General features: G+C 43.3%; 1 protein-coding gene across 1 annotated transcript in view; it reads right to left on the bottom strand.

The window, feature by feature from the left end:
- The window catches only part of LOC138780803 (dystrophin-related protein 2-like), a 32,219-nt gene extending 18,522 nt beyond the window's left edge, over window positions 1–13,697 (bottom strand). Inside the window, exons 1-6 of the mRNA XM_069956725.1 lie at window positions 13,613–13,697; window positions 13,393–13,483; window positions 6,086–6,242; window positions 1,493–1,616; window positions 441–709; window positions 212–358 (exon numbers count right to left, since the gene is read on the bottom strand). Of these exons, the coding sequence (XP_069812826.1) occupies window positions 212–358; window positions 441–709; window positions 1,493–1,616; window positions 6,086–6,242; window positions 13,393–13,439 (744 nt within the window). The 5' untranslated portion in view covers window positions 13,440–13,483; window positions 13,613–13,697. The remainder of the gene's footprint in view (window positions 1–211; window positions 359–440; window positions 710–1,492; window positions 1,617–6,085; window positions 6,243–13,392; window positions 13,484–13,612) is intronic.
- Window positions 13,698–26,198: the final 12,501 nt, after the last annotated feature.

Raw genomic sequence — 26,198 nt, 5'->3', positions numbered from 1 at the left:
GTGTACTATTGATTATGGATCTAAAAGAATTTGTGCTGGAAGAGAATATTGTATTCTTTTATGAAAGAGATAATAAGCTTTTTTTTTTATCACACAGCAGACTAACAGTACAGATGAAGAAGACTATACTCCTTTTAAATACCACATAGGGATTAGGTGCCTTTAAAAAAAAAAGTGATCCTGGTACTGAATGTAAATTAACTGCATATACCTGTAGCTGTTTCCATCGATTGTTAATTTGCTCAAGCTCACGCGCATTTTCTACAGAGAGGTGAACATCACATAAGGCTAGCTGATGGGCAAGGTCATTAGCCATCTTGACTGTGTCTTTTATAGGAGTTATTTCTTCTTTAAATAGCTAAAAAATAATGAAGACATAATTTTTATTAAATTTGCTATTACTGCATATAATAACATCAACAGCGCATTGTCCTTTTTACCTTTGTAGCCTGGATGTGCTCAGGCAAGGAAATCGATAAACAATCTCCTATTGGTTCCCAAGTTGTTTGAACACTCTCTGCTTGACTTAGCGCATCTGTAGCTTCTTTCATTGAAACTCCTAAATCTCGAAGCTGCTCTAATGTCCGTTCCAGATGACGTTGCTGGTCTAAACTACGAGCAGTCAACCTGTCCCACAGTTCACTAGCCACACTTGCTTGTTTCCAAAGTAAACGGCTAAGACTCTGAGATCGGCTCCTGGGCGAGGCATCTGGAGAAGTTTTAAAGGAAATTGAAAGTTTAGCATTGTGTTTTGGTGACCGGCACCAGCCGCTCTGCTACAACATTCTGATTGTCAAGTGAAAATGTAAAAGAGAAAGGGCCAGTACTCCAAAAATTAGCACAGGTTATTTACTGAGCATTTTTTTAGCACATGTATAAAAATACTCAATGGAGATTACAGTACACACTCCCACCACAAGAACTAGAATTCAGCCCTGATCTTACAGGCTGCTAAATAGCTACGTTCTCTAGTGCCAAAAGAAAAATCAGACTCTGTGAAACTCCCTGCTTTCAGGGTATTAGCTCAAACCTTGGCTGAGCATTGCACACTTTTTAAGGTTACCTGTTTTTTGTGCGTCTATAGAAGATCTTGAACAGCACATGTTAAAATCTGTTTTAAATCTTTGGGAGACCCCTTGCTGATGCAGTAAAACTATCTTATGTCTTATGTTGCAGTGCTCAGTTTTGCTGTGATGTATGAACTGTGGTATGAAACTATCTTTCACAACCTCACCTTTGTAGCAGAGTTTGGCTGCTCCTCACCCAGTTTAGGCTTCCTACATAGCTACTTTTGTCTCAGTTAATACTGGGTTTCAACCTACATAAGGAATGATGGTCATTTTCACCTGTATGGCATAATTGGTTAATCATACACCTTACATTACGTTTGAACAGTACTGTACATGAGGTTATATCTGATGTAGAGGGAAGGATGCAACTCCTATGTCCTATGTCCTTTGCAAGGATTATTAAGGGGGAAAAAGGTACTAACCTTTGGCTAAAGTAGATGTGTCATCTTCTATATCTTGAAAAGGATGTTGTGTGAGGAAAGCTTGAGCAGATTCAAGTACAGAATATATATAAGGACCACGAGACTTCACCTCTTCCATAAATAGCTGTGATTAGGGTGAAATTATATTTAAAAAGAGCATGCCACAAAACCGATATCCATATATTTAGATTTAGGTTGTTATGACCTAATGCACACTTGTCATTTCCAACATTTTTAAAACTTGCATTCCTTGTTTTTGGACTTATAATATACTCAATACAAAAGTATTACAGTTTTCAGTACTAACGATAAAGCAGTTGCAAGTTCCCTAGGGGAGATGAAAAAGCTGAAGAAAAATAAATAAATAAATAAAATAAAAATAAATATATATATATATATATATATATATATTATAGAGAGAGAGAGAGAGATAGATAGAGAGAGAGAGATTTGCAAGTTTTCCCACCTGCAAAGAATGTAGAAGGGTCTAATTTTTATTGTAGGTACACTTCAACTGTGAGAAAAAAAATCCAGAAAATCATATTGTATAATTTCTAAATAATTAATTAGCATTTTTTGCATGAAATATTTGATCAACTACCAACCTGCAAGAATTCTGGTTCTCACAGGCCTGTTTTTTTTTTTTTTTTTTTAAAGCTCTCCTCTGTTCTCATTACCTGTTTTATTTGCACCTGTTTGAACTCATTACTCATTAAAAAAAAAAAAAAAACAACACCTGTCCACATAATCACACTTTAATCTCTCCACCTTGACCAAGAACAAAGCTTGCTAAAGACATCAGGGACAAAAGTGTAGACCTGTACAAGGCTGGGAGGGGCTACAGGACAATTGAGAAGCAGCTTGGTGAAAAGGAATTGTTGAGCCAATTATTAGAAAATGAAAGAAACATAAGATGACTGTCAATATTCCTTGGTCTGGGGCTAAATGCAAGATCTCAGCATAATTGCAAAAAGTATTCTCTATTGTATCAAACTTATTTCATGCAAAAAAATATTTAAGAGTCATAAAATGCTATTTTATGGAATTTTTTTTTTGATTCTCACAGTTGAAGTGTACCTACAATAAAATTTAAGGGGTGATCCGGAGCTACAAAAACATGGCCACTTTCTTCCAGAGAGAGCACCACTTTTGTCTCAAGTTCAGGTGTGGTTTGCAATTAAGCTCCATTCACTTCAATGGAACTGAGTTGCAAAACCCCACCCAAACTGGAGACAAGAGCAGTGCTGCCTCTGAAAGAAAGTGGCCTTTTGTTTTGTAGCCCCGTTAAAGATCTGTCCATCGTCTGTAGGTAGGAAAACTTGCAAAAACGTCAGTGTATCACATATCTGTTTTCCCCACTGTATGTGGTTTTCATCTCTGAAACCTCCTTAGTTTTAGCAATTGGAGCTGTAATCATATGTTGATTACTGATACTGTTGGTCAACCCTTGTTATACACTGTTAAGACAATACTGTTTGTCAACTAAAACCGTAATTTGACCTGCTTGACCTAATATTCTATTTAGCTGTTCGGTGGTACTGAGACTCTTGCCTTTTCTGTTATGCTTTTGCTGTTAGTTCTCCCTCATCCCCACTTTGCGTTTATGTACTCTGCTTCCTTGTCAATTAAAGGGGTAGTGCGGCGCTCAGAAATTATTCACAAAATAACACACATTACAAAGTGTTATACAAGTTTGTAATGTATGTTATGTCTGAATCGCCCCGTTCCCCGTGTCCCACCACCCCCACCCGTGTACCCGGAAGTGTGGTGCATTATACATTACCTGATCCCTGTCGAGGGCCATCCGTCATCTTGCGCCAAACATCATCTTCGGACGGACGGCCGAGTCGCTGCCGCCCGTCCCCCCTCCGCCACGTCACAACTGTGCTTAGCCGCAATTAGCTGAGCACAGTTATGCTCAGCCAATCGCGGCTGATGAGGCGGCCACGTCATCAGCTGCTCAGCCGCGATTGGCTGAGCACAGTTATGCTCAGTCAATTGCGGCTGAGCATCGGATGACGCTGCAGAGGGCGGCCGGCATTCGGGACAGTCGGAGCTGTTCACCGTCCGCCCGAAGAAGACGTCACTAGCTGAAGATCGGAGACGGGTGACGGCACATGACAGGTGAGTATAGCGCACCACACTTCCGGGTACACGGGTGGGGGTGGTGGGACACGGGAAGGGGGCCATTCACAGACATAACATACATTACAAAGTTGTATAACTTTGTAATGTGTGTTAGTCTGTGAATAATTTTTTACCGCCTCACTACCCCTTTAAGCTTTAAATATGAAAAAAAAAACACTCTGGTAATTACAGTGTGTATTATACAGTAAATTGACTGACTTTCTGCAGAACATTACAATACACTCCTCACTTAGTGAATCTTTTTCATAAAAAAACTGAAGACGTATAGTTGATGTAGTGCAACCAAAAATCACTCTTTAAAGTGACTTTGTACCCACAATCTGTCCCCCACAAACCACTTGTAACTTTGATTAGCTGCTTTTAATCCAAGATCTGTCCTAGGGTCTTTTCGGCAGGGGATGCAGTTATTGTGCTAAAAATCAACTTTTAAACTTGCAGCCCTGTGCCAAACAGCCTTGGCTTGGAGTATCTGTGCCCTAACTTTGCACCACCTCTCCGTCCCTCCTCCCCACCCTCTTTCCTATTCCTCTGCAGTGAAAACTGCGCAGGTGCCTTAACCATCCAGCCCATGTGCCATGCTGACACAGGTGATGAATAGTAGAAAATCTGGAGCATTTCTAATGATGAAAAGGGCGGGGAGGAGGGACAGAGAGGTTGTGCCAGCCTAATGCATACACACTCTAGGCCACGCCAGTATGACACAGGGCTGCAAGTTTAAAAGTTGTTCTTTAGGACAATAACTGCATTACCTGCCGAACGGACCCCAGGACAGATCTTGTATTAAAAGCAGCTATCCACAGGTACAAGTGGTTTGGGGGGTCAGATTGTGGGCACAGAGTCGCTTAGAACTGTTGACTTTCTCGTTTAGATCAGCGTTTCCCAACCGGGGTGCCGCGGCACACTGGTGTGCCGGGAGAACCGGCCAGGGGTACCGCGGGATCGTGGGGAAATGTGCGCTGTCTCTTTGAGCCAGCGTTTCCCAACCAGGGTGCCGCGGCACACTGGTGTGCCGGGAGAACCAACCAGGGGTGCCGCGGGATCCCGGTGGGAAATGTGCGCTGTCTCTTTAAGCATCCCGAGAAGCTGAGGCTGCACAGCTTCTCGGGATGCACGGATCACTTTATGTTCATTAAAGTAAGCAGAATATAGGAGCAGGAAGTGTCAGCATCCTGCTCCTACAGTATATTCACTCTCATAGGCCGCCGGCACTTCATGCCAGCAGCCTATGGGAGGCCGGGACATGACCTCTCCGGCAGGCGTGATGATGTGACGTCATCACGCCTGCTGAAAGTCCCGTCCCCACAGTTCGCAAGATGGAGCCCGAAGAGGAGGAGAGCTGCTTCCTGCAGCCTTAGCGCGGATTAGGTGAGTAGGATGTTTGTTTTTTTTAAGGGCAGAGCAGGGGGCATTATTAGTTCATGGGGGGCACCTCTGGGGGCATTATTAGTATATGGGGGCACCTCTGGGGGCATTATTAGTATATGGGGGCACCTCTGGGGGCATTATTAGTTCATGGGGGCACCTCTGGGTGCATTATTAGTATAGGGGCACCTCTGGGGGCATTATTAGTATATGGGGGCACCTCTGGGGGCATTATTAGTTCATCGGGGCACCTCTGGGGGCATTATTAGTATATGGGGGCACCTCTGGGGGCATTATTAGTTCATGGGGGCACCTTTGGGGGCATTATTAGCTCATGGGGGCACCTCTGGGGCATTATTAGTATATGGGGGCATTATTAGTTCATGGGGGATCCTCTGGGGGCATTATTAGTTCATGGGGGCACCTCTGGTTGCATTATTAGTATATGGAGGCCACCCCTGGGGCATTATTAGTATATGGGGGCACACTATGGGGGCATTATTAGTTCATGGGGGCACCTCTGGGGGCATTATTAGTTCATGGGGGCACCTCTGGGGGTATTATTAGTTCATAGGAGGCACCTCTGGGGCATTATTAGTTCATGGGGGCACCTCTGGGGGCATTATTAGTTCATGGGGGCACCTCTGGGGGCATTATTAGCTCATGGGGGCACAGCAGGGGATCCTACATACAGGGGGCATCCCACATTCCTACTCTCTTTACGGCACATAACACCAAACAGCGCAGTTACTTTGGGAGCCGACAGGAGGGAGAAAGGAAAGGAAGTTGCTAGAAATGTGCGGAGCCTAAATTTTTTGTCTTGCAGGTTCTGAAGAGATGAAAAGTAGCTGGAAGAAATCATCATGGCGGATGGAGAGGAAAAGGGAAAGTGACTCCTCAGATCAAAGAAGACGTCACCTGTGAGTCACTGTATGATGGTTTCTTATTTTGTAGAACATTATTTAGTAGGGGTGCCCCGAGGAAATCTTTTTTTCCAAGGTGTGCCCCGAGGTGGAAAAGGTGGGAAGCACTGGTTTAGATGCTTTTAAAGGCTTAGGTAAAGTATGGTGTAGTATAGCTCACCAGATGTTTATCCTTGGCTTGCTCCACCATTGAAAGGTCACCTCGCAGGGGAAGCTGGGCAGACAAATCTTCATCTTTTTCCCCTAGCCAGTCAATTATCTCCTGGAGTGGTGGTTGCAACTTGAGAGTGGGATCTGAAAATGCTTCGAGGCGTGCCCTAATGAAAAATTGGAGGAAATAATTCTTACAAGGTTAATAGATTTGCTTTCTGCATTAATATTATAATGATTATGATGTTAAAAAAAATCTTATACAGGTTTAGGTTATGTTCACACTACGTATCTTTCCGGCCGTAGTGCGAACCGCGAATATACGCACGTAGTTTTGAGGTTGATGCGCTCGCTTGAAAGTATATGATATACGGCCGCACAGTGCACACTATGTATGAGCTTACGGCCCTCCTTTTTATTGGCTGCGTGCGGGCGGGCTTTCTTGTGGTCGCGCGGGCTGGCAGTTGGCTGTGCTCTCCTCTCGGCACTTTCTTGCGCCACAGGCGGTAAGATGGCAGCCGCTTCTCACCCAGGCCCGGCCCCTATGTAGTGATAACAGCCTGGGGGGTCCATGGGTGCAGTAGCGTTTGGTGCCGGACTGCCGGTGGTATGCGGGCGATGGGGCGGGGCCGCGCTGTACTGTACAATATCGATCTGGATGGAAGCTGCTGCTGCACTGTCAGCGTGCACCCAGGCCCCCTGTGTGGTGATAGCAGCCTGTTACCACAACGCAGGGGGCCTGGGTGCATGCTGACAGTGCAGCAGCAGTACAGCGCCGGCCTCATCCGCATACCACCGTGGCCGGGTGGAGAGGTGGGGGCTGGAAAGCTGATTTTTCGATTTACCTCCCGAGCCAGGGCGCACAAATACTGGTAGGGCAGGGGATGGAAGATCCTGCTGCGGGGCTGCTGACAGGCTGCGCACAGGCAGCAGCTCCCCCTCCTGCACTGCTGCTGCCGGGCGACTCACTTCTAGCTTCTTTGGAATCTGCGCGTGAGCCATGCCCCCCCTCTCCTGCACATACAGTTGGGGTCAGGTATGGGTCGGCACCTCCATGCTTCACTGGCCACCGCAATCTGTCCCGCACAGGAATCCTCGGACCCCGTTATCTTTTGTACGTTCTGGAAGCGGCCATGTGTGACGCTCAGTCCGGGACACAGGTATATGTGCTACAGCACTGAGTGACAGAGGCAGAGGATTCCTGTGCGGGAGAGAGAGAGCGGTGCCCGGGGGAGCATGGAGGTGCCGACCTATACCTGACCTCTGCAGCCACTGAGTGACTGGGGGTAGATAGGAGATAGATAGAGATAGATAGATAGATAGATAGATAGATAGATAGGAGTCCTATCTATGTATCTATCTATCTATCTATCTATCTCCTATCTATCTATCTATCTCCTATCTACGTGTCTCCTATCTATCTATCTCCTATCTATCGATCTCCTATCTATCTATCTCCTATCTATCTATCTCCTATCTATCTATCTCCTATCTATCTATCTCCTATCTATCTCCTATCTATCTCCTATCTATCTCCTATCTATCTATCATCCATCTATCTCCTATCTGAATATATACTGTATAGATAGATAGATAGATAGATAGATAGATAGATAGATAGATAGATAGATAGAGAAAACAATATAGGCAGCACACTAAATGAACTGTGGCTGCCAGCATATGAATCCCAGACCTTGGACCAAGTCAGCTAGTAAAAAATACTCTGAAGCTCTCTGATGGTAATACAAACGTGGATTTATTCCATATAACAATATGCAGCAAACTTCATAAGTAATACAGAATGTTTTGGCGTCTCCTACGCCATTTTCAAGTGCCACTTGAAAATGGCGTAGGAGACGCCAAAGCATTCTGTATTACTTGTGAAGTTTGCTGCATATTGTTATATGGAATAAATCCACTTTTGTATTACCATCGGAAAATGGGGGTTTCAAAAGGGGTGTGGCTTTTAAAAGGGGCGTGTCATAATTATCGTTCGATTTATCGTTACCGCGGCTACATGTACGATAAACCGCGATATTGATTTAGGCCATTATCGCCCAGCCCTAATGTCATCTATGTCAGTACTATTACAACGACAGGTAACATATAACTTTTATTTAATTGACAGTTTTTGCCAAATTAAAACCTTTTTAAAGAAACTAAATATGTGTAAAATTGCTCTATTACCATCCTTATAATGCTTTTATTTTTTGGTCTATGGGGTAATATGAGGTGTCATTTTTTGCACCATGATCTGTACTTGCTTGTATATATGTGACTTTTTTATCACTTTTTACAGTTTTTCCGGATTTGATGTGACCAATTTTGCACTTTGGCAGGTTTTTGCACTTACCGTGCAAGATCAGGGATCTGATAATTTAATAGTTCGGATGATTACAGATGCAGCAATGTTTTATTTATTATTATTTATTTTTTTTATTCATACATTGGGAAAGAGGGGTGATTTTTCCTACAGTAACTTCTATTATAACTGCACTATTCTCTCATATAGATCAATGCAGTACATATGTTCTGTATTGATCTCCGAGATCAGTGCCTGAGCGCATAATAGTCAATTGCTGTTGCAGGATCAGCGTCATTGTGGCGCCAAGTCCCAGCCCCGGGGGATGATCCCTCCATTAGACCCCAGGTGATAGCTTTTTCAAGTTTTGTCAGTTTTTACAGCAGCATTTAAATGGTTAATTAGCCAGTATAGCGTTTCAAGCTTGATGGCTAATAGCCACGTTCCCTGGCTGCTGAGTGCCGGGAGCGGTGATGTACAGAGAGGGCTCTCTCTGTATGCTCCTTAACCTATCAAGATATCCCTGGATGTCAAAATGGGTCAGTTCCATTTCCATGGTGTTTCCATCACTTTTTGAGGTTCTCAGGTGCGCCAGACACCCTCCCCTCTGCCAAATAGGAGGTCCCTGAATAAATGCTTCAGTCCCCCATTGACTTTAATGGGATTCATTATTTGAATCAAGCATTGGAGCATTAGAAAATACTCAACTCGAAGCATTTAAGAATTTTAGTACTCGCTCACCTCATCAGTGAGGTCTAATTTTTTTTTGCGCCATCATCTGTAGTTTTATTGGGTACCACACTAGCGACTTGATCACTTTTTATTAAATTTTTTTATTACATTTCTGGGATCCAAAAATCCGCAATTTTGCACTTTGGCTGGTTTTGGGGCTTACACCAATTATCATGTGAGATCATGAATGTGATAAATCTAAAAGTTCAGGCAATTCCGCATGTGGCAGCCCGAAAGGCGGAGACTGTGCTGAGAGCTGAGGGTAATTCAGGCCATTTAAATGCCGCTGTCAGTTTTGAAATGGTTACATAGGCAGAACCGAGGATCGATCCATGCTGGCTACTAGCGGAGGTCGCCAGCTACTGATAACAGCCGGGAGCCGCCTCTATACCCACTTAGCGGCACCACGGCGCAACTGTCGTTGTGCAGGAAGGCATTAAAATATGGAAAATAAGGTGTGTAAAGTAAATGTATGCAGTCATTCAGTTCAACTACAGCTTTGTTCCAAAAAAAAATGCTGAAACAATGCTAAATATTTTAAAAGAAAAGGCATCCGTGCCTCCCTTGAAGTTACTAATAAGTCAGTCATCACAACATAATTTTGCAATGAGTTCCATAGTCTCGCTTTTCTTACAGTAAAGATTCCCCATCTGTGCTGGTGGTGAAATCTTGAGCGGAGCCGCAAAAGACATCACACTGAGACAGTAAGGCAGCCACAGACTCAGTGTGCTCAGTGTGAATATATAGGCTTGCACAGTAGGGCAGATTTATCAAAGCGTCTGTCTTTTCACAACCTATTGGTTGGTAAATTTGTACCATACCCTCTTCATCCAATCCACGGCTCTTGTTGATCAAGGCACAAAAGTGCTTACAAAAATCTTTAAAACATATAATAAATGTGGCACATTTGTAAAGATAAATGTCCCCAAAGCTGAAATATAAAAAACATAAAAGGGAAATGCTAACACCAGATTTCATACTCCATTTTTAAGACAGATCAGTTTTAATGACGATCTCAGGCATAGGTTAAGGTAAATCTTTCACATGCACGTCACATTTTTATTATCATATACATGTTTCTAGTGAATGATAAAAGCACAAAACCATAAGGCTGCATTCACACATTCTGTTACAGCCAATTGCTTTGTATTAGTTGATTCACATGTTCAGTGTTTTCAGGGATCTCCAATCCGTTCCGTTTGAAAATAGGACATGTCATTACTCGGAACAGAAGCACGGCACGGATTTCCCATAGAAATTAGCCTAATTAATACTTTTTATTACACAAACCATAAAAAACCATTAATACATAAAACCATTAATAAATCCCCCCTTAAAGCGACTTTGTAGCCACTGTGGAACCCCCCCAAACTACCTATACCTTGTTGTAGCTTAGGCGAAGTTCTTTCTGGTGGTATGTTATATAAAGCAGCTTAGGCTTTGATGAGGCAGAAAATCCAACTTTAGTAGCGGGGCTGCCGTGTCTAAGAGGCGGGGCCGAAGCGTTCGTGCCCTAGTGTAGCGCCGCCTTTGTGGGGTAGCTGGTCGTCTCCCCCTGCCTCCCGCCTTCACAGGGTTCCATGTAAATGCACATGTGGTGTTTTTTTGAGCTCCGGCACCGCTGTAGTGACATGGCCGGGTCCGCACCGCCTCCTTTGGCCATCTTCCACGCCCTGTTTAGTGACGCTCTTGGCCCAGCCCCGGCTCGCATGCCTATCAGCGGCCACCCCGCCCCATCGCATAATGCACACACTGCCTACGTCATCTTGTAAAGTTCTTGGGATCGGATCATGCGCAGGCGCACTGACGTGACTGGCTAGACTAGTTTGGTAAAGCCGGTCGCGTCAGTGCGCCTGCGCAGGATCCGATCCCAAGAACTCTATAAGATGACGTAGGCAGTGTGCGCGTTATGCGATGGGGCGGGGTGGCCGCTGACAGGCATGCGAGCCGGGCTGGGCCAAGAGCGTCACTAAACAGGGCGTGGAAGACTGCCAAAGGAGGCGGGCGGACACAGCATGCTGTGTGGTGTTACAGGTAGAGAATACAGCGTGCTGTGTGGTGTTACAGGTAGAGAATACAGCATGCTGTGTGGTGTTACAGGTAGAGAATACAGAGTGCTGTGTGGTGTTACAGGTAGAGAATACAGCATGCTGTGTGGTGTTACAGGTAGAGAATACAGCGTGCTGTGTGGTGTTACAGTAGAGAATACAGCGTGCTGTGTGGTGTTACAGGTAAAGAATACAGCATGTTGTGTGGTGTTACAGGTAGAGAATACAGTGCGCTGTGTGGTGTTACAGGTAGAGAATACAGTGCGCTGTGTGGTGTTACAGGTAGAGAATACAGCGTGCTGTGTGGTGTTACAGGTAGAGAATACAGCGTGCTGTGTGGTACAGGTAGAGAATACAGCGTGCTGTGAGGTGTTACAGGTAGAGAATGCAGTGTGCTGTGTGGTGTTACAGGTAGAGAATACAGTGTGTGTGTGGTGTTACAGGTAGAGAATACAGCGTGCTGTGTGGTGTTACAGGTAGAGAATACAGCGTGCTGTGTGGTGTTACAGGTAGAGAATACAGCGTGCTGTGTGGTGTTACAGGTAGAGAATACAGCTTGCTGTGTGGTGTTACAGGTAGAGAATACAGTGTGCTGTGTGGTGTTACAGGTAGAGAATACAGCGTGCTGTGTGGTACAGGTAGAGACTACAGCGTGCTGTGTGGTGTTACAGGTAGAGAATACAGCATGCTGTGTGGTGTTACAGGTAGAGAATACAGCGCGCTGTGTGGTGTTACAGGTAGAGAATACAGCATGCTGTGTGGTGTTACAGGTAGAGAATACAGCGTGCTCTGTGGGACCACAATGAAATCATAAATTACTGCAAATAATTCAGTAACACAATGAAACTGCAATGTGTGAACACAGCCTAGATGTTCTGCAACAGCTTTGGGCGGGGAATAGGCAGGGTGGAGGACTGTGATGAACAGCTGAGGGAAAGTATTGCATCCTGGAACCTGTAGTACTGTTTACAACTGATAAACCAGGAAGTGCCGAAACACAAAACAGAACAAAACCCCCCAAAACAAATTGATTTTTGGTAGTTTCAAAAATGGAATAGATAGGTAAGTAATGCTTTATGCTTCTGCAGAAGTTTCATTTTTTTAACCTCCACCTGGAGTTCCCCTTTAAGGCCTTCTACTAAAATAGAGACAAGACAAATTAAGGGCCAGTTCACACTGAGCAAGATCGTCGGAATCCCGCCATGCTTAGTGTGCTGCGGTAACTGAATGGAGAGGGCGTGCGCTCGTCCGCTGCCACCGCTCTCCGCTCGAGGAACTAACATGTTCATTCCTCGAGTGGAGAGCGGCGGCAGCGGACAGGCGCGCGCTCTTCCATTCACTCAAAGCAGGACACTGAGTGCGGCGGGATTCCGCGGCAGAGCTTGCGCCGTGTTTGCTCAGTGTGAACTGGCCCTAAGGCTGAGTTCCCACTGCGTTTTTGCAATCCATTTAACGTATCCGTTTTTAATTGGTTACTTTTAACAGACATAAAAACTTAGTCAACACTACTTTTGTGTCCGTTAAAAAAAAAACGATTCGATCCGTTTTTTGGTTTTTTTTATAATGGAAGTCAATGGAAAAACAGATCTAAATGGATGACACACTATATTACATCTGTTTTTGCATTAATTTTTTCCACAAAACGTATATGTTAAACAAATAGAGAAAACGCAGTGTGAACCCAGCCTAAGCAGTTGCCTCATAGCAACCACATGACCTGTTTCTGTTGTACATACACTTTCCAATTTGGCCAATAGTTCTTACAGATTTGTACTGTAATGAGGACATTTGAGCTACCACAAAGCTCCAGGCATACTGAAACCATGCTTACAAATGAAAATGTACTATTAGCAGAACAGTAGAAGTAAAACTAGCAAGGATGTGTTCACACATGTAAATACTACCTAATGTGCAATAAAATAAATTAATCAGTAAAATAATCAGTATTCCACAATAGTAAATTCTATGTACACACATTGTACACACTACATAAACCTATAATTAAATCAGTATATCCATTAGAAACCAGTTTAGTTTAACAAGCAATCAACATATTTCAAACATTTCAAGAAAAAATAAAATATGGCCTTATATAAGGTTGATACTATCAAAATATTATACATACAAGAAAACCTGAGGCACCTGTTCCTCCACCCTCTTCTAGTATGTGGGGGCATTCATAATCTCTTAGTACATACATGGGAGACAATTGTCATCAATGGACTTTACAGATACCTTAGGCTGTGAGATCTCTTCTTTATTTCATTCCAGCAGAGGTTCATGTTGCCCAAATCTGAGATTTCTTTGTCTACTCAGAATCTAAGAACTACAAGAGACAACGAAAAGAAGGCTGAATATTTCAGAGGACATGGACAGTATTGTTTTAACATTGACAGTATTGTTTTAACATGATTGCAAAAGTAATTGAGGCTATACCACTAGAAGAAAATCTTACCTGGAGTGTTCTCAGACGGCTAAGACATTCCAAGGATGGTAAATATGGAAATGCTAGGAAAGATGCAGCTAGAAAAGAAAGGAGACATAGAATGTAAGATGAATGTAAGAGGTGAAAGAATAAAAACTGCACATTCTTAAAAAAAATAAACTATATAACAGAAAGGATAGAAAGGTACTTGAGAAGAATGAAGGAAGAACTGTTTCAAAAGAGCCCAGATCCTCCATGTCCCCTCCCCTGCTCTTAGGAATGTCATTTGGGGGACTGTGACTCTTGTGCCCTTTCCTAAAGAAACCATGCTTTGTCCGGGATACATTCCAGTCACTCCCCAATGTTAGCTCCCATATAAACAGTAAGCATTTACAGGCAAGAGAAAAATGTACTCATCACATGATAATTACCTCTCGCCTTTGCTGTCAAAACCATTGTTTCAACTCAATAACACAATGTTTTCATTTGAACAGTACAGAACATAGAAACAAAATTTGAGTAAATTGAAAACCATCTTTTTTTCCTCCACATATTTATTCATTAGTCTATGTTCACACAACGTATATTTTAGTAAAACCACGGCCATGATTATTACGAAAAATATGTTACTTTGCCGTCTATGGGATCCCGGACGGAGGGTATACACATAGTATACGCTCCGGCCGGGATCCCTAGCGGCGCCGCAAACAACTGACATGTCAGGTTTCTGCTACTGCTATTCATTGAATAGCGGCCACAGAAAACCCTGTCAGTGCACATTATGGAGCGCTCGCATCAGAACTATGCGGGGCTAAAGATCATAACATGTAAAACAAATGAAACAAACATTTAGAAAGCTGAATATGTGATATTATAAGTTACTGTACAGTATAGCAATCAGCGTGTAAAGTACAATGTACAGTAAGTGCATAAGAATAAAAAAAAAAAAAAAAAAAAACTGCACAGGTCTGTGTGGTCACATGACAGCAAAGAAGTGAGAATCACAGAGCCGAGCTGTGCAGGAGGACTTTTCTATACAGCAGTGTGTATAACGGAATGTAAGTGCAGAGAAGTCACCTCCACAGTCCTGTCCCCTGATGTAAGCCCAAGCCTGAAGTGGATCTGCTATGATTTGGAAGGTGAGGGAGATTTCCTGGGTCAGACAACAGTGCTGTTCACCACGCTATGCAGACCATGTATCTCCCCAATCACCCTACCACCCAGTACAGGGAGCTCTTAAACCAAAACAATACACTTAAACCAAGTTACAATTTTAAAAAACTGTGAGCTCTTCTTGCAAAACGCTCTCAATCCAAGTTACTCTTAAACTAACGTACCACTATATAGCCAATTATCTCCAGTTTTACATATACAGTAGTATATATTTTTTATACCATTCTTCATTTTCTTCATACACTACCAACAAACCCAATAAAACCCTTCCCCACCTATTTACCCACCCATCGAGGAGGGAGAGGACCATGGTGCAAAAAAACACAGCCCTGTGATACTTGCTTGGTTTCCAGAGGTTGCCAACTTTCTATCTCCATTCTTTTTCCCTGAATACAAGATTTTGGTTTGGTTTACCAGCCTGATCCAATGTGCCAGGGTTGGCCTCTCGCTCATTATCCATACTCTTAGTATCAATCCCCTAACCAGCATAAAGAAACCTCAGGACAATTGTTTCTTCCTTTTGTAACATATCATTACAGCCCAGAATTAGATAAATTGCATTCTAAGGGTGGTATTACACGGGCCGAGCAGGGCCCAATAATACCTGTAAAAGAGCGCCGATCTGCTAGATCGTTGCTCAGGTTCTAACCTATATCAACGATCAGCAGATGATCATTGTCATCGGCTGATTATTGCATTTATTACACGGAGCGATGATCGGCCGAATCAGGCCAATTCAGCCAATTATCGTTCCGTATACCCTAAGGCACGGTTAGGCTCAGCGTCCTACTAGTGTAGTCTGCTATTTATCTCCAAAGTCTTTGTATCTTAGGACAGCCCCATACAGTACCATATGAATATAACTTGCTTCCCCCAATCCACACTTGGGGCAATTATCGTGTTCTCTAATATTCCTCTTACAGTGTCTTAATGGAGAGTACTGGTTCCTATTCTTAATTTTTAATTGTAATAAACAGCAATTTTGCTAACAGAGGACTTTTTATTAGCCAGGGCATTCTCCCACTCCTCTTGTGCTATTGGCCCTACCTCCTTCTCCCAATTCTCTCCCTCCTTATGTATTATATTATCTCTGTGATTGCGTTAAGGATAACTTAATACAGTGTTCCATCTCCCCCCTCTTATTCCCTGAGATTTTTTGTAAAGTGTATTGTTGAACCTCAATATATCTTTGTCAGCGTGTGTGTGTCACTGCATGTTGCAGCTGCAATAAAACAAGTGTTGTTGTCTTTATATTCCTGTATAAATGTGACAAACTCTTTCAAACGCCCTTCCTTGAATATTTGGTAACACATTTAATACCTTTGTTTCCAAAACCTGCTATTTTCTATCTTTATAAATTTGTGAAATCTTTCATTTCCCATAATGGGGTCACTCCTAAACTCTGTGATTTTTTCAAGTAGGGTTTAAGATTAGGACCGGGTTACATTTTTAGAAGTCACTTTACCTAAGTCCTATCAGTGGTTCTGTTTACTCAGATACTCCTAGGACTCACCATATAACAGAATGCCGTTAGGCAGTCACATAAAGAAAACAAGAATCCTCATACTAATAAAAGGTAAAATGACAAGAATGAGATTAGCAACTCTCCATCTGATGATTGGTACTGCAGAAAATGGACTGAATGATGATGCAAACAAATGATAATGAAAGCAGCCAAGAATGAAACAAAAGATGACAAGTACAAGTGGTAAATGGCCCTTATTCTCCCTAACATTTACCTGGATCTTTCCCCAAACTGTGAACACCAGACACACCTAACCTAACTGTCTTATATTTTGTTTCTAGGTGTGCAAGGCTTGTCAGGGGTAGAACTGTTCACTATCCATGGTACTTGTAGCTTATCCGTCCATGTGGCAGACAATGTGCAATCTTCATTTTCTTACTGTAACCAAGGGTCGAAAAGGGAGTAGCAGCTCTCCGGCCGTGCCACGATTGGTGGCGCCTCATCCTTGGTGGTAATTACCTCCTCCTTTTGTATAGTAATTTTATCTTGACCTCCAGTTTCCGCGACGCTAATGATGCACACGTCCTACATTGCCAAGAATAGCGGATGTGCATGCATGCTGAGCAGTGAAGCTTATTACCGTCAATGAATGTGCGCCGCTCTTCCTGGCTGGAGGCCGAGTTGAAATTATTATTCAAAAGGAGGATGGAGGAACCACCAAGGATAAGCCGTGACAGAGCACGGCAAGGCCGGAGAGCCGTAACCCGTCTTTGACACTTGGTTACACTAAGAAAATGAAGATTGCACATTTTCTGCTACAGGGACGGATAAGCTATATGTACCATTTTGAACAGGATGCTTATAACACTGTCAGCAACTTGGGTCCAATTGCTGACAGATTCCCTTTAAGCCACAAACGCTAAATAGGAAGATCCATTAATAAGTCAGGGGATCAGAAAAGACAAAATAAGAAGCTAAGTGAAAAGGCCGAGATTAAACACAGACATTGGCAAGCTACAAAGTCAGGATCTGGGGACATAGTCAGAGAAACAAGTCAAGGTCAGAAATGCAGAAGATACAGACAAAAAAACGCAATCGGCGTAGGGCAAAGCACAAATAAATACAGGCAAATACTCAAATTAGCTGCCTTTTAAACTTCCCTTCAGCTAACAATCAGAATCGCTGGGCCACTCATCATTTTTCCTGGTAGGCTAGCGAGCTGCATCACTGTGCCCGGCCAGCCTAACTAAACATCCTGTGATTTGTTGCAACCATGGAAATATATTCCTGCCTTCCTTGCTGGTGGTCAGGAACGAGTAATTTAATTTCCTTTTCTTTCCCATTTAACCCAGACCACCATGAAGACTTCTTCCAGCTATATCTCAGGATCAGGGTGACTGTGACAGCCCAATCATGCAATGGCACTGTGTGCGGGGGAGTGCAGACCCATCAAAACCCAGCAAGTAAATGGCTACTGGCACAATCATCAGGTCTGCAATTTACTTGCTTTACTTTTTGTGGCATGTTTGGAAAGTGGGATTTCACTTCTGTGCTGGAGGCTCTGTTTCTTAATTACCAACTACCATAGGCTGAAGCCTAGGGCATAAGAAAACGTTATTATGTAAACATCCACACCTAAAATGTAACTTTTATTATAGACATTTATTATAGGTTACATCACTAGGTGACGTCATCAGGAAGAATTGGCATCGGATTGAATAATAATACGATATTACTCGATAGAAACCACTGTGCACACACAAATGTTACCCACATACAGTTGCTATAGTATGAGAGTAATTACAGTGCTGTTACATCCAGTAACTCACAGGTGATATCTTCTCTGATTGAAGCTGTGTACCTCCTGTTTCTTTTCTATCCATCCCAGTCCATACTGTTGACTTATTGTGACTACAACTTGATTCTGACGAGTTCGAAGCACAGACATCTTGAGACAGCAGTGGAGGGTTTACATATAGCCAGGACAGCAGTAGAAGGGTTACATACAACCAGTACAGCAGTGGAAGGGTTAAATAAAAGAAAGAATGTTGTCAGCAGAAAAAGACCACTTGGTCCATCTAGTCTGCCTTTTTAGTATTTCCCTTCTTATTATCTTAGGATAGATATATGCTTATCTCAGGCATGTTTAACTACTGTTATTATAGCTTTACCACATTTAGCACACTTCTCCTGGTTTTATCTAGTAAACTGTCAATTCCCAAACAATTATTTTTTTGACAGCACTGATGTTAGCATATCATTAGTATATCAGGTACATGTGAAGGTACCTTAAATGTATTTATTTTTAAATTCCAAAACTGAATTCCACTTCAATCGAGCTTTGATTAAATCAGTGCCCCGAAAATTCAAAAATTTTCTCCGCCCCGGCGTGATAATGATGCATCATGACAGGCGAGGAAACAATCCATTACAGGACTTTCCCATCCGTAAGGTCTGCAAAATTTACGGACGTGTGAATGTTGGCTGAGCCATAAAAAGCTGCCTTTAAAGATCTGTTTTAAAGCGTACCTGTTGTTTGGGAAAACGTTTAAAGTGTCAAAAGTTTTGATCGGTCTGGGTCTGAGTGTTCAGACCCATAGCGATCGGTAGAATGGGCAGGGAGAGGACCGCACTGCTCTGTGTTAGAAAAAAAGGAGTCAGGCTCATAATATAAGTCTATGGAGCCCAACTCTTTTATTCCTCACACAAAGCGAGGAGAGGACATGCTGCAGCACGGTACTCTACTCACTGGTTTTCTCAATCAGTACGGGTCTACTGTACTGTTACTGTTGTTTGGGAAGTGTTTCTGTTCCCAAACAACAGAAAAACTTTAAGGGTACGTTCACACTTACCTGAACCACAGCAGATTTTCTGCTGCGGATCCGCAGCGGATTTCATTTAAATAACTGAACACAGCATCAAATCTGCACCACCATAAATCTGCCGTGGATCTGCTGCAGATCTGCTACGGATCCTGTAGGTGTGAACGCACCCTCAAGCATAACAAAAGGAAAATAATAATATTGTAAATTGCAAACTTGCTTTATTTCACATCCCCTGTTGATTTAGATTTTGAAAGTTATAACGTCAGCGCCCATTTAACGGTGTGCCTTGTTATTCATGAGGATGAGGATTTAGCCCTGAATACTCTGGCACTGAAGAATAATGTATTTATATTATCCTCATCTAGAATATATTATGCTTACAGCTTCTGCCCTGTGTACAGCTGTAGAATCTGTACAGGCATTTGTGTGGGCTATCAGTGTAGGAAGAGCTTTAAGATTTGGAATTTGTGACACTTGTATTGTTTATCATCCATGATCCCAGTTAGGACAAGAACATTTACAACTTGAGAAGTTTAGTGAAAAGTCCCTCCAGTCAAATAATGAAATTCTACAACCTACTCAGATCCATATTATTACTCAAAGAGCATAGCATTTTATTATATAAGGGGTTTACCTACCAAAGTTTCAGAATCTTACCCATACCTGTTCCTACACAGAACTTAAAGAGCACGTACCATCAGGTAAATCACTTTGTTTTTTTTACATGAATGAATCGGCGTGGGATGCCTTCTGTGACACGGCTCCATTAATGGAGCTGCGTCACAGAGGAGAGATCGTCACACTGGTGGCCAGCCGGCCTGCCTCCACTGCTTCATGCTGGGCTGGTGCTCGGGAATAGACTGGCGCCGTGCACTGGACCCGGCAGTGGTTCTAAAAAAAGGACCGCACCACCAGCATCCCACGCTAATCTGTTCATGTAAAAAAAACAAAGCGATGTGCCTAGTGATACATTCACTTTTAAATGTCACTGTCCAAACCTAAATCTTCAGTGGAAGTGAAATAAAGTAATATTTATATTAATTTTTTTTTTTTTTTTTTTTTGTTATCGTGCTTTAAAATAAATCTATACTTATACCTAAAGGGGAAATCCAGGTAGAGGTTAAAAAAATAGAAACTTCTGCAGAAGCATAACGCATTACTTACCCGTCTATCCCAGTTTTGAAACTACCAAAAATCCATTTGTTTGGGGGGATTTTGCACTGTTTTGTGTTTCTGTTCTTCCTGGTTTGGCATTTCCCAGAATGCAATGCTTTCCCTCATGTGATAATCACAGCCCCCACCCATTACAATCAGAAAAATTAGTGCAGCAGCTGCTTCTGCCCGGTTAGAGATGGTAAATCACTCAGGGGATTGGGTTATCCAGCAAAGCCTCCTGTCACATCACGCCCTGCCCCCTGTCTGCATCATCAGCAAACACACACAATGTGAGACGGAGGCATGGAAGAATTGTCTCCAGGGGGATAAGCAGAAGGAGCAGGAGACAATGTGGATTGGCACAGGGGCCATTTTTTTCACTTCCTGGATTTCTATCAGCTACCAGTGTGACAGAACTGTACAGATACAGTAATACATTGTATAGACACATCTATATAACTTTTAGGGTCTGCTCACACGTACAGACTCGCTGCGTATTTATCGTAGCTAGTTTTTCGCACATAAATCCACAGTGATACTGATTGCTATCAAGTCAATGTATGTGTATTCTCGCTGCGTTTGGTGCGATTTTAACATGCGAGTTTTGATTTTCACATGATTTTCTCAGGAGAGTTCAACACCACAAAAAACGCAGCTACTTTCATGCGAGTTTGATGCGAGTTCTGTGTGAGTTTTACGCAGCGAGTCTGTACATGTGAACAGACTCTTAATGTACTTTTAATAGAAAGCAAGTTTTTCTTATCCGGAGTTCCCCTTTAACCCCTTAGGGACCAAGCCTATTTGGGCCTTAATGACCAGGCTCATTTTTCAAAATCTGTCTCACTTTATGCGCTTTATAGCTCAGTGATGCTTTAACGTACGCTAGCGATTCTGAGACTGTTTTTTCCTAACATATGGTACTTTATGTTAGTGGCAAAATTTGGTCACTGTCTTGTGGTTTTTTTTTATGAAAAACATCAAAATATCATGAAAAATTTGAAAAATTTGCACTTTACCAACTTTGAAATTCTTTGCTTCTAAAAAAAGAAAGTTCCATGACAATAATTAGTTAGTAAGTCACATTATGAATATGTCCTCTTTATTCTGGCTTCATTTCGTAAACATATTTCACTTTTTTAGGGTGTTACGGGGCTTAGAAATGTATCAGCAAATTATGAAATTTTCATAAAATTTCCAAAACTGATTTTTTTTTAGGCACCAGTTCTTTTTTTAAGTTGATTTAGGAGGCTTGTATAGTGGAAACCCCCATAAGTGACCCCATTTTGGAAACTAGACACCTTAAAGAATTAATCTAGGGGTATAATGGGCACACAACGGGGCTCAGAATGGAAGGAGCGCCAATTAGCATTTTCAGTGCAGATTTTTCTGAAGAAGTTTCTGAGCGCCAGGTTCGTTTACACAGCCCCTATAGTGTCAGCAGAATAGAACCCCTCCAAAACATTTTGGAAAGTACACCCTCAAAGAATACATCTTGGGGTGTGGTGACCATTTTTACCCCACAGGTATTGGAGGAAAGTATTCAAAACTAAACCGTAAAATTAAAAAATAGAATTTTTCCGATAACATGTTTGTTTAGTTTGAAATTTCTCAATTTCACGAGGAACAGGGGAGAAAACTCACCCCAATATATGTAACGCAGGTTCTCCTGAGTAGAACGGTACCCCATACGTGGGCATAAACCACTGTATGGGCACACAGCAGGGCTCAGAAGGGAAGGAGTGTCATTTTAGTTACAGGCAATATGTGGGTGTTTACTGGCTATCTGGGGTGGTAATGGACAATCTCGGGGTGTTTACTGGCTATCTGAGGTTGCGAAAGGGAATCTGGTGTGGTATGGGTAATCTGGGGGGGTTACGAGCAGTCTGTGCCAATCTGGGTAGGTTATGGGCATTCTGGGGTGGTTACAGGCAATCTGGGGTGGTTACGGGCAATCTGGGGGTGTTTACTGGCTATATGGGGGGGTACGGGCAATCTGGGGGTGTTTACTGGCTATCTGGGAGTGTTCATTGGCTATCTGGGGTGGTGACGTGCAATCTGGTGGTGTTCACGGCTATCTGGGGTGGTGACGGGCAATCTGGTGGTGGTCACTGGTGATCTGGGGTGGCGACCGGCAATATGGGGTGGCGACGGGCTGTCTGCGATGGTTACAAGCAATCTGTGGTGGTTACGGGCTGTCTGGGGGGGGGATTACGGGCAATCTGGGGGGGTTACGGGCAATCTGGGGAGGTGACGGGCAATCTGGGGTGGTTACAGGTAATGTGGGGTGGTTACAGGTAATCTGGGGTGGTTACAGGTAATCTGGAGTGGTTACAGCTAATCTGGGGCGGCTTTTGACTTTGGTGACAGGGGTAAAAAAGTGCCGGCACCATTTGGAACAAGCGATCAGCGGTATATAGTATATACCGCTGATCGCATGTACTGGGACCACACTGGGTGGTCCCGCTTATTGCCCCATGCTCTCTGCCACCTCCGGTGGTGGAGAGAATGGAGCTTTGATCATTTTTAGGAATCCATCACTGTGAACAGAGTCTGTTCACAGTGATGGCGGCGGCCATCATGGATAAGATGGCCGCCCAGTGAGGGGAGGGTCAGTGACCAGGTCACTAGGGTTAATTATTGGGACGGGGGGGGGGGGGACATATTTTCATCTCCTCTCACTGTGGATTCACTGTAAGAAGAAGAGATGAAAGTGTTTAGCTGCGCTGGCAATGCCCGTTACCGGTGGCCGCCGACAAATTGTTTGTTAATCCCGCTCCCTAAAAAATATAGAAAAAAGTCACATGTACCCAAAAGGTGTACCACTAAAAGCATCAGCTTATGCCGCAAAAAAAGCCCTCACATAACTCCATTGGCAAAAATTTTTTAATATTACCACTATTACAACATGCAAGACACAAACAGCTTTTATAGTATAAATGCCATAAACTATAACAAAAGCTATATAAAATGGATATCACTGTAATCGTACTGACCTGACGAATAACGATAACATGTCATATGTAACGTATAGTAAACGGCGTACAAAAAATTGTTGAAAAACTGCTGCTAAATTGTTTTTTTTATTTGTACCATCTCATAAAAAAAAATTAAATAAATAATGATCAGGGTGTCACATGTCCCCCAGAATTGAACCAATGGAAACGTCAACTTGTCTTACACATATTTTGGCACCCCAAAGCCTCCGTGACATGATATAATGACTATAAAAAACCTTAAATAAGAAAAGACCCAAAAAATACATAAGGCTTCTGTCATGTCTGTGGCCTGTGATTAAGTCAGGTGACACACTGCGGCCACATATGGGGGATTTCTAGAAACATTTGGAATTAAGGATGGTCCGAACCTGCTGTCTGGCCACTCCGTGCAGCGGGTGGATACAGTGGGAGGACCACCTGGAAAACTGGGATACAGCCTATGGCGACTGGCTGAGCATAACTGTGCTCAGCCAATCGCGGCTGAGCGGCTGATGACGCGGCCACGTCATCAGCTGCTCAGCCGCGATTGGCTGAGCACAGTTATGCTCAGCCAATCGCGGCTGTGCTTCGGATGACGCTGCAGAGGGTGGCCGGCACTCGGGAAGATCCGCCGGCCTCCCGAAGAAGGCGTCACTGCTGAGGATCGGAGACCGTGGACGACACGAGATGCGGTGAGTATAATGCACCACACTTCCGGGTCTAGCGTGGGTGGGGGGAAACACGGGGAAGGGGGCCATTCACAGACATAACATACATTACAAAGTTGTATAACTTTGTAATGTGTGTTATTCTGTGAATAATTTTATCGCCGGACAACCCCTTTAACCACAATACTAGGGCATCTGGGGGGGCAGGGGTCAGGGGTAACTAAATACTGGGGGCATCCTTGAGGGGTAACTACAACACTAGGGGCATCCTGGAGGTTAACTACAATACTTGGGGGGCAGGGGTACCTATAATACTAGGGGCTTCTTAGAGGGGGCAGGGGTAACTATAATACTAGGGGAATCCTGGAGGGGGCAGGGGTTTACTATAATACTAGGGGCATCCTAGCAGTGGAGTACTATAATACTAAGAGCATCCTGAATTGGGGCCAACTACTATATGTGCTGGAGAAAGGAACCTAAAATGTTTCTCTCACAGATTCTGGAGGCCAGAAAAAAATCTTCAAGCCAGCCCGGCCTGGTTGGAAAGGATTAATTAGCGACTGAGAAGATCAGAGAAGACGCCCCATGTGAGTCACTGGATGTAACTGCTCGGATCTTATGCTGTGTAAACCAATATAACTAAATTTCGAAATATTGCATCAAATCCACAACCGGTGGCCATGTGAATGTACACCGACTGTTCACTAGAATTAATTTGCTATATTACATTAGACTAAGGTACCGACGTTCCTGTGTTAGGATTTTGGTTTGCCCACCTTTGCTTGAACATTGCTTAGCTCACTTGCCATTCCGCTCAGCAGTGACTGAAGCTTAGAGGAACATTGGTGGATGGCCAACATTTTATGGCAAATAATTGCCATTATCAGTGTCGGACTGGGGGTACCTGGGGCCCACCAATATAGAACCAGTGAGACATGACATGCTGACCCCGTCCTTTCCTGGATTCATCTGTGACAAATCTCAGATATACAGCTCTCAGGGTATGCTGGGAGTTGTAGTTTCTGAGTGGACAACAGTTTAATAAATCACTGTGTGCAGAAGCTCCTGGTGGCTGCAATCTGTGGGTGACAACCATCAGCCCTGAAGGTCCAGCAATACATCTGTCTACAGCGGCAGTTATCAGACGATTGTACTACTGTGCTACAATTCCCAGCATATCCTGAGGGTTGCAGACTGTCAGTACATGCTGGGAATTGTAGTGCCTGCAGCTGTTGTAGTTGGGTCCTAGGTGCATTATACACTGGATGCTTTGTGGCATATAAGAATACATAGATCAGTGGGGGCTAAGTTTAGGGAAGTGACCCCTAATAGGGGATAGAACAAAAACATCTACCCCTACCATATTATCAGCATACTGTCACACTGTTCCGGGGACTGGACCTGGGAGCTCCTAGCATCTGGATTAATTATGATGGCACTAGTGTACTGTAGTGACCACGGGACTGCCATACACTGAACCATTTAGACACCAATGGTACACATGCTCTGCACACTATGTAAGTGATTACAGTGCAGTTACTAATGACCAAGCGATGCTATTGATATATATCAAGACCGATATTACCAATAATACCAGTATATAGGAAGGAAATATTATCACGATACATATTACCGCCATACTGTTAGGCCCTATTACATCAACAGATAATCTGACAGATTTTTTGGAGCCAAAGCCAGGAATGGACTATACACAGCGAACAGGTAAAATAAAAGGAAAGACTGGGATTTCTCCTCTTTTCAAATCCATTCCTGGCTTTGGCTTAAAAAAATCTGTCAAATGATCTGTTGGTGTAATAGGGCATTTACTGACCAAATCCTGTATACTAAAACCAATAAAACACAGTACCAGATAAGTTACAAATAATACCCCCACATACTGACTAACACCACCACATACTGACTAATGCTACTAAATAACATCCACTGTACACAGATCACTATCACCTCATCCAGTCATATAGAGGTGGATGCAGCTCTACACAGGTTCTGTACACCATATACATTACAGTGCAGCTACATCTGGTGACTCACAAGGGACGTCTTCTCTGATCAGAGTTCTTCCCTTTTCATCTTCTTCTCCATCTGTCCTGGGCCGTTATGAGAACTTCTCCGAGCCACGAATCCACAGAATCTGCCAAACAAACATATTAGGCTCCTCACTCAGGCACCATCCTCATCTCTATACTAACTGCACATCTGTATTGGCCCCTTTACATCCTCATTTAGTGGGTAGCCCTGACTCTATGTGATCCCCCTTATACATGGACACTATGTATCCCCTTATAGATGGCTCCCTGTTATCCCCTTATAGATGTCCCACGTTTTATGGCCCCT

Source organism: Dendropsophus ebraccatus, unplaced genomic scaffold, assembly GCF_027789765.1.
Source record: "Dendropsophus ebraccatus isolate aDenEbr1 unplaced genomic scaffold, aDenEbr1.pat pat_scaffold_853_ctg1, whole genome shotgun sequence".
Taxonomy (NCBI): domain Eukaryota; kingdom Metazoa; phylum Chordata; class Amphibia; order Anura; family Hylidae; genus Dendropsophus; species Dendropsophus ebraccatus.
The sequence above is the reverse complement of the archived record's forward strand: the minus strand, read 5'-3'. Positions and strand labels throughout refer to the sequence as shown.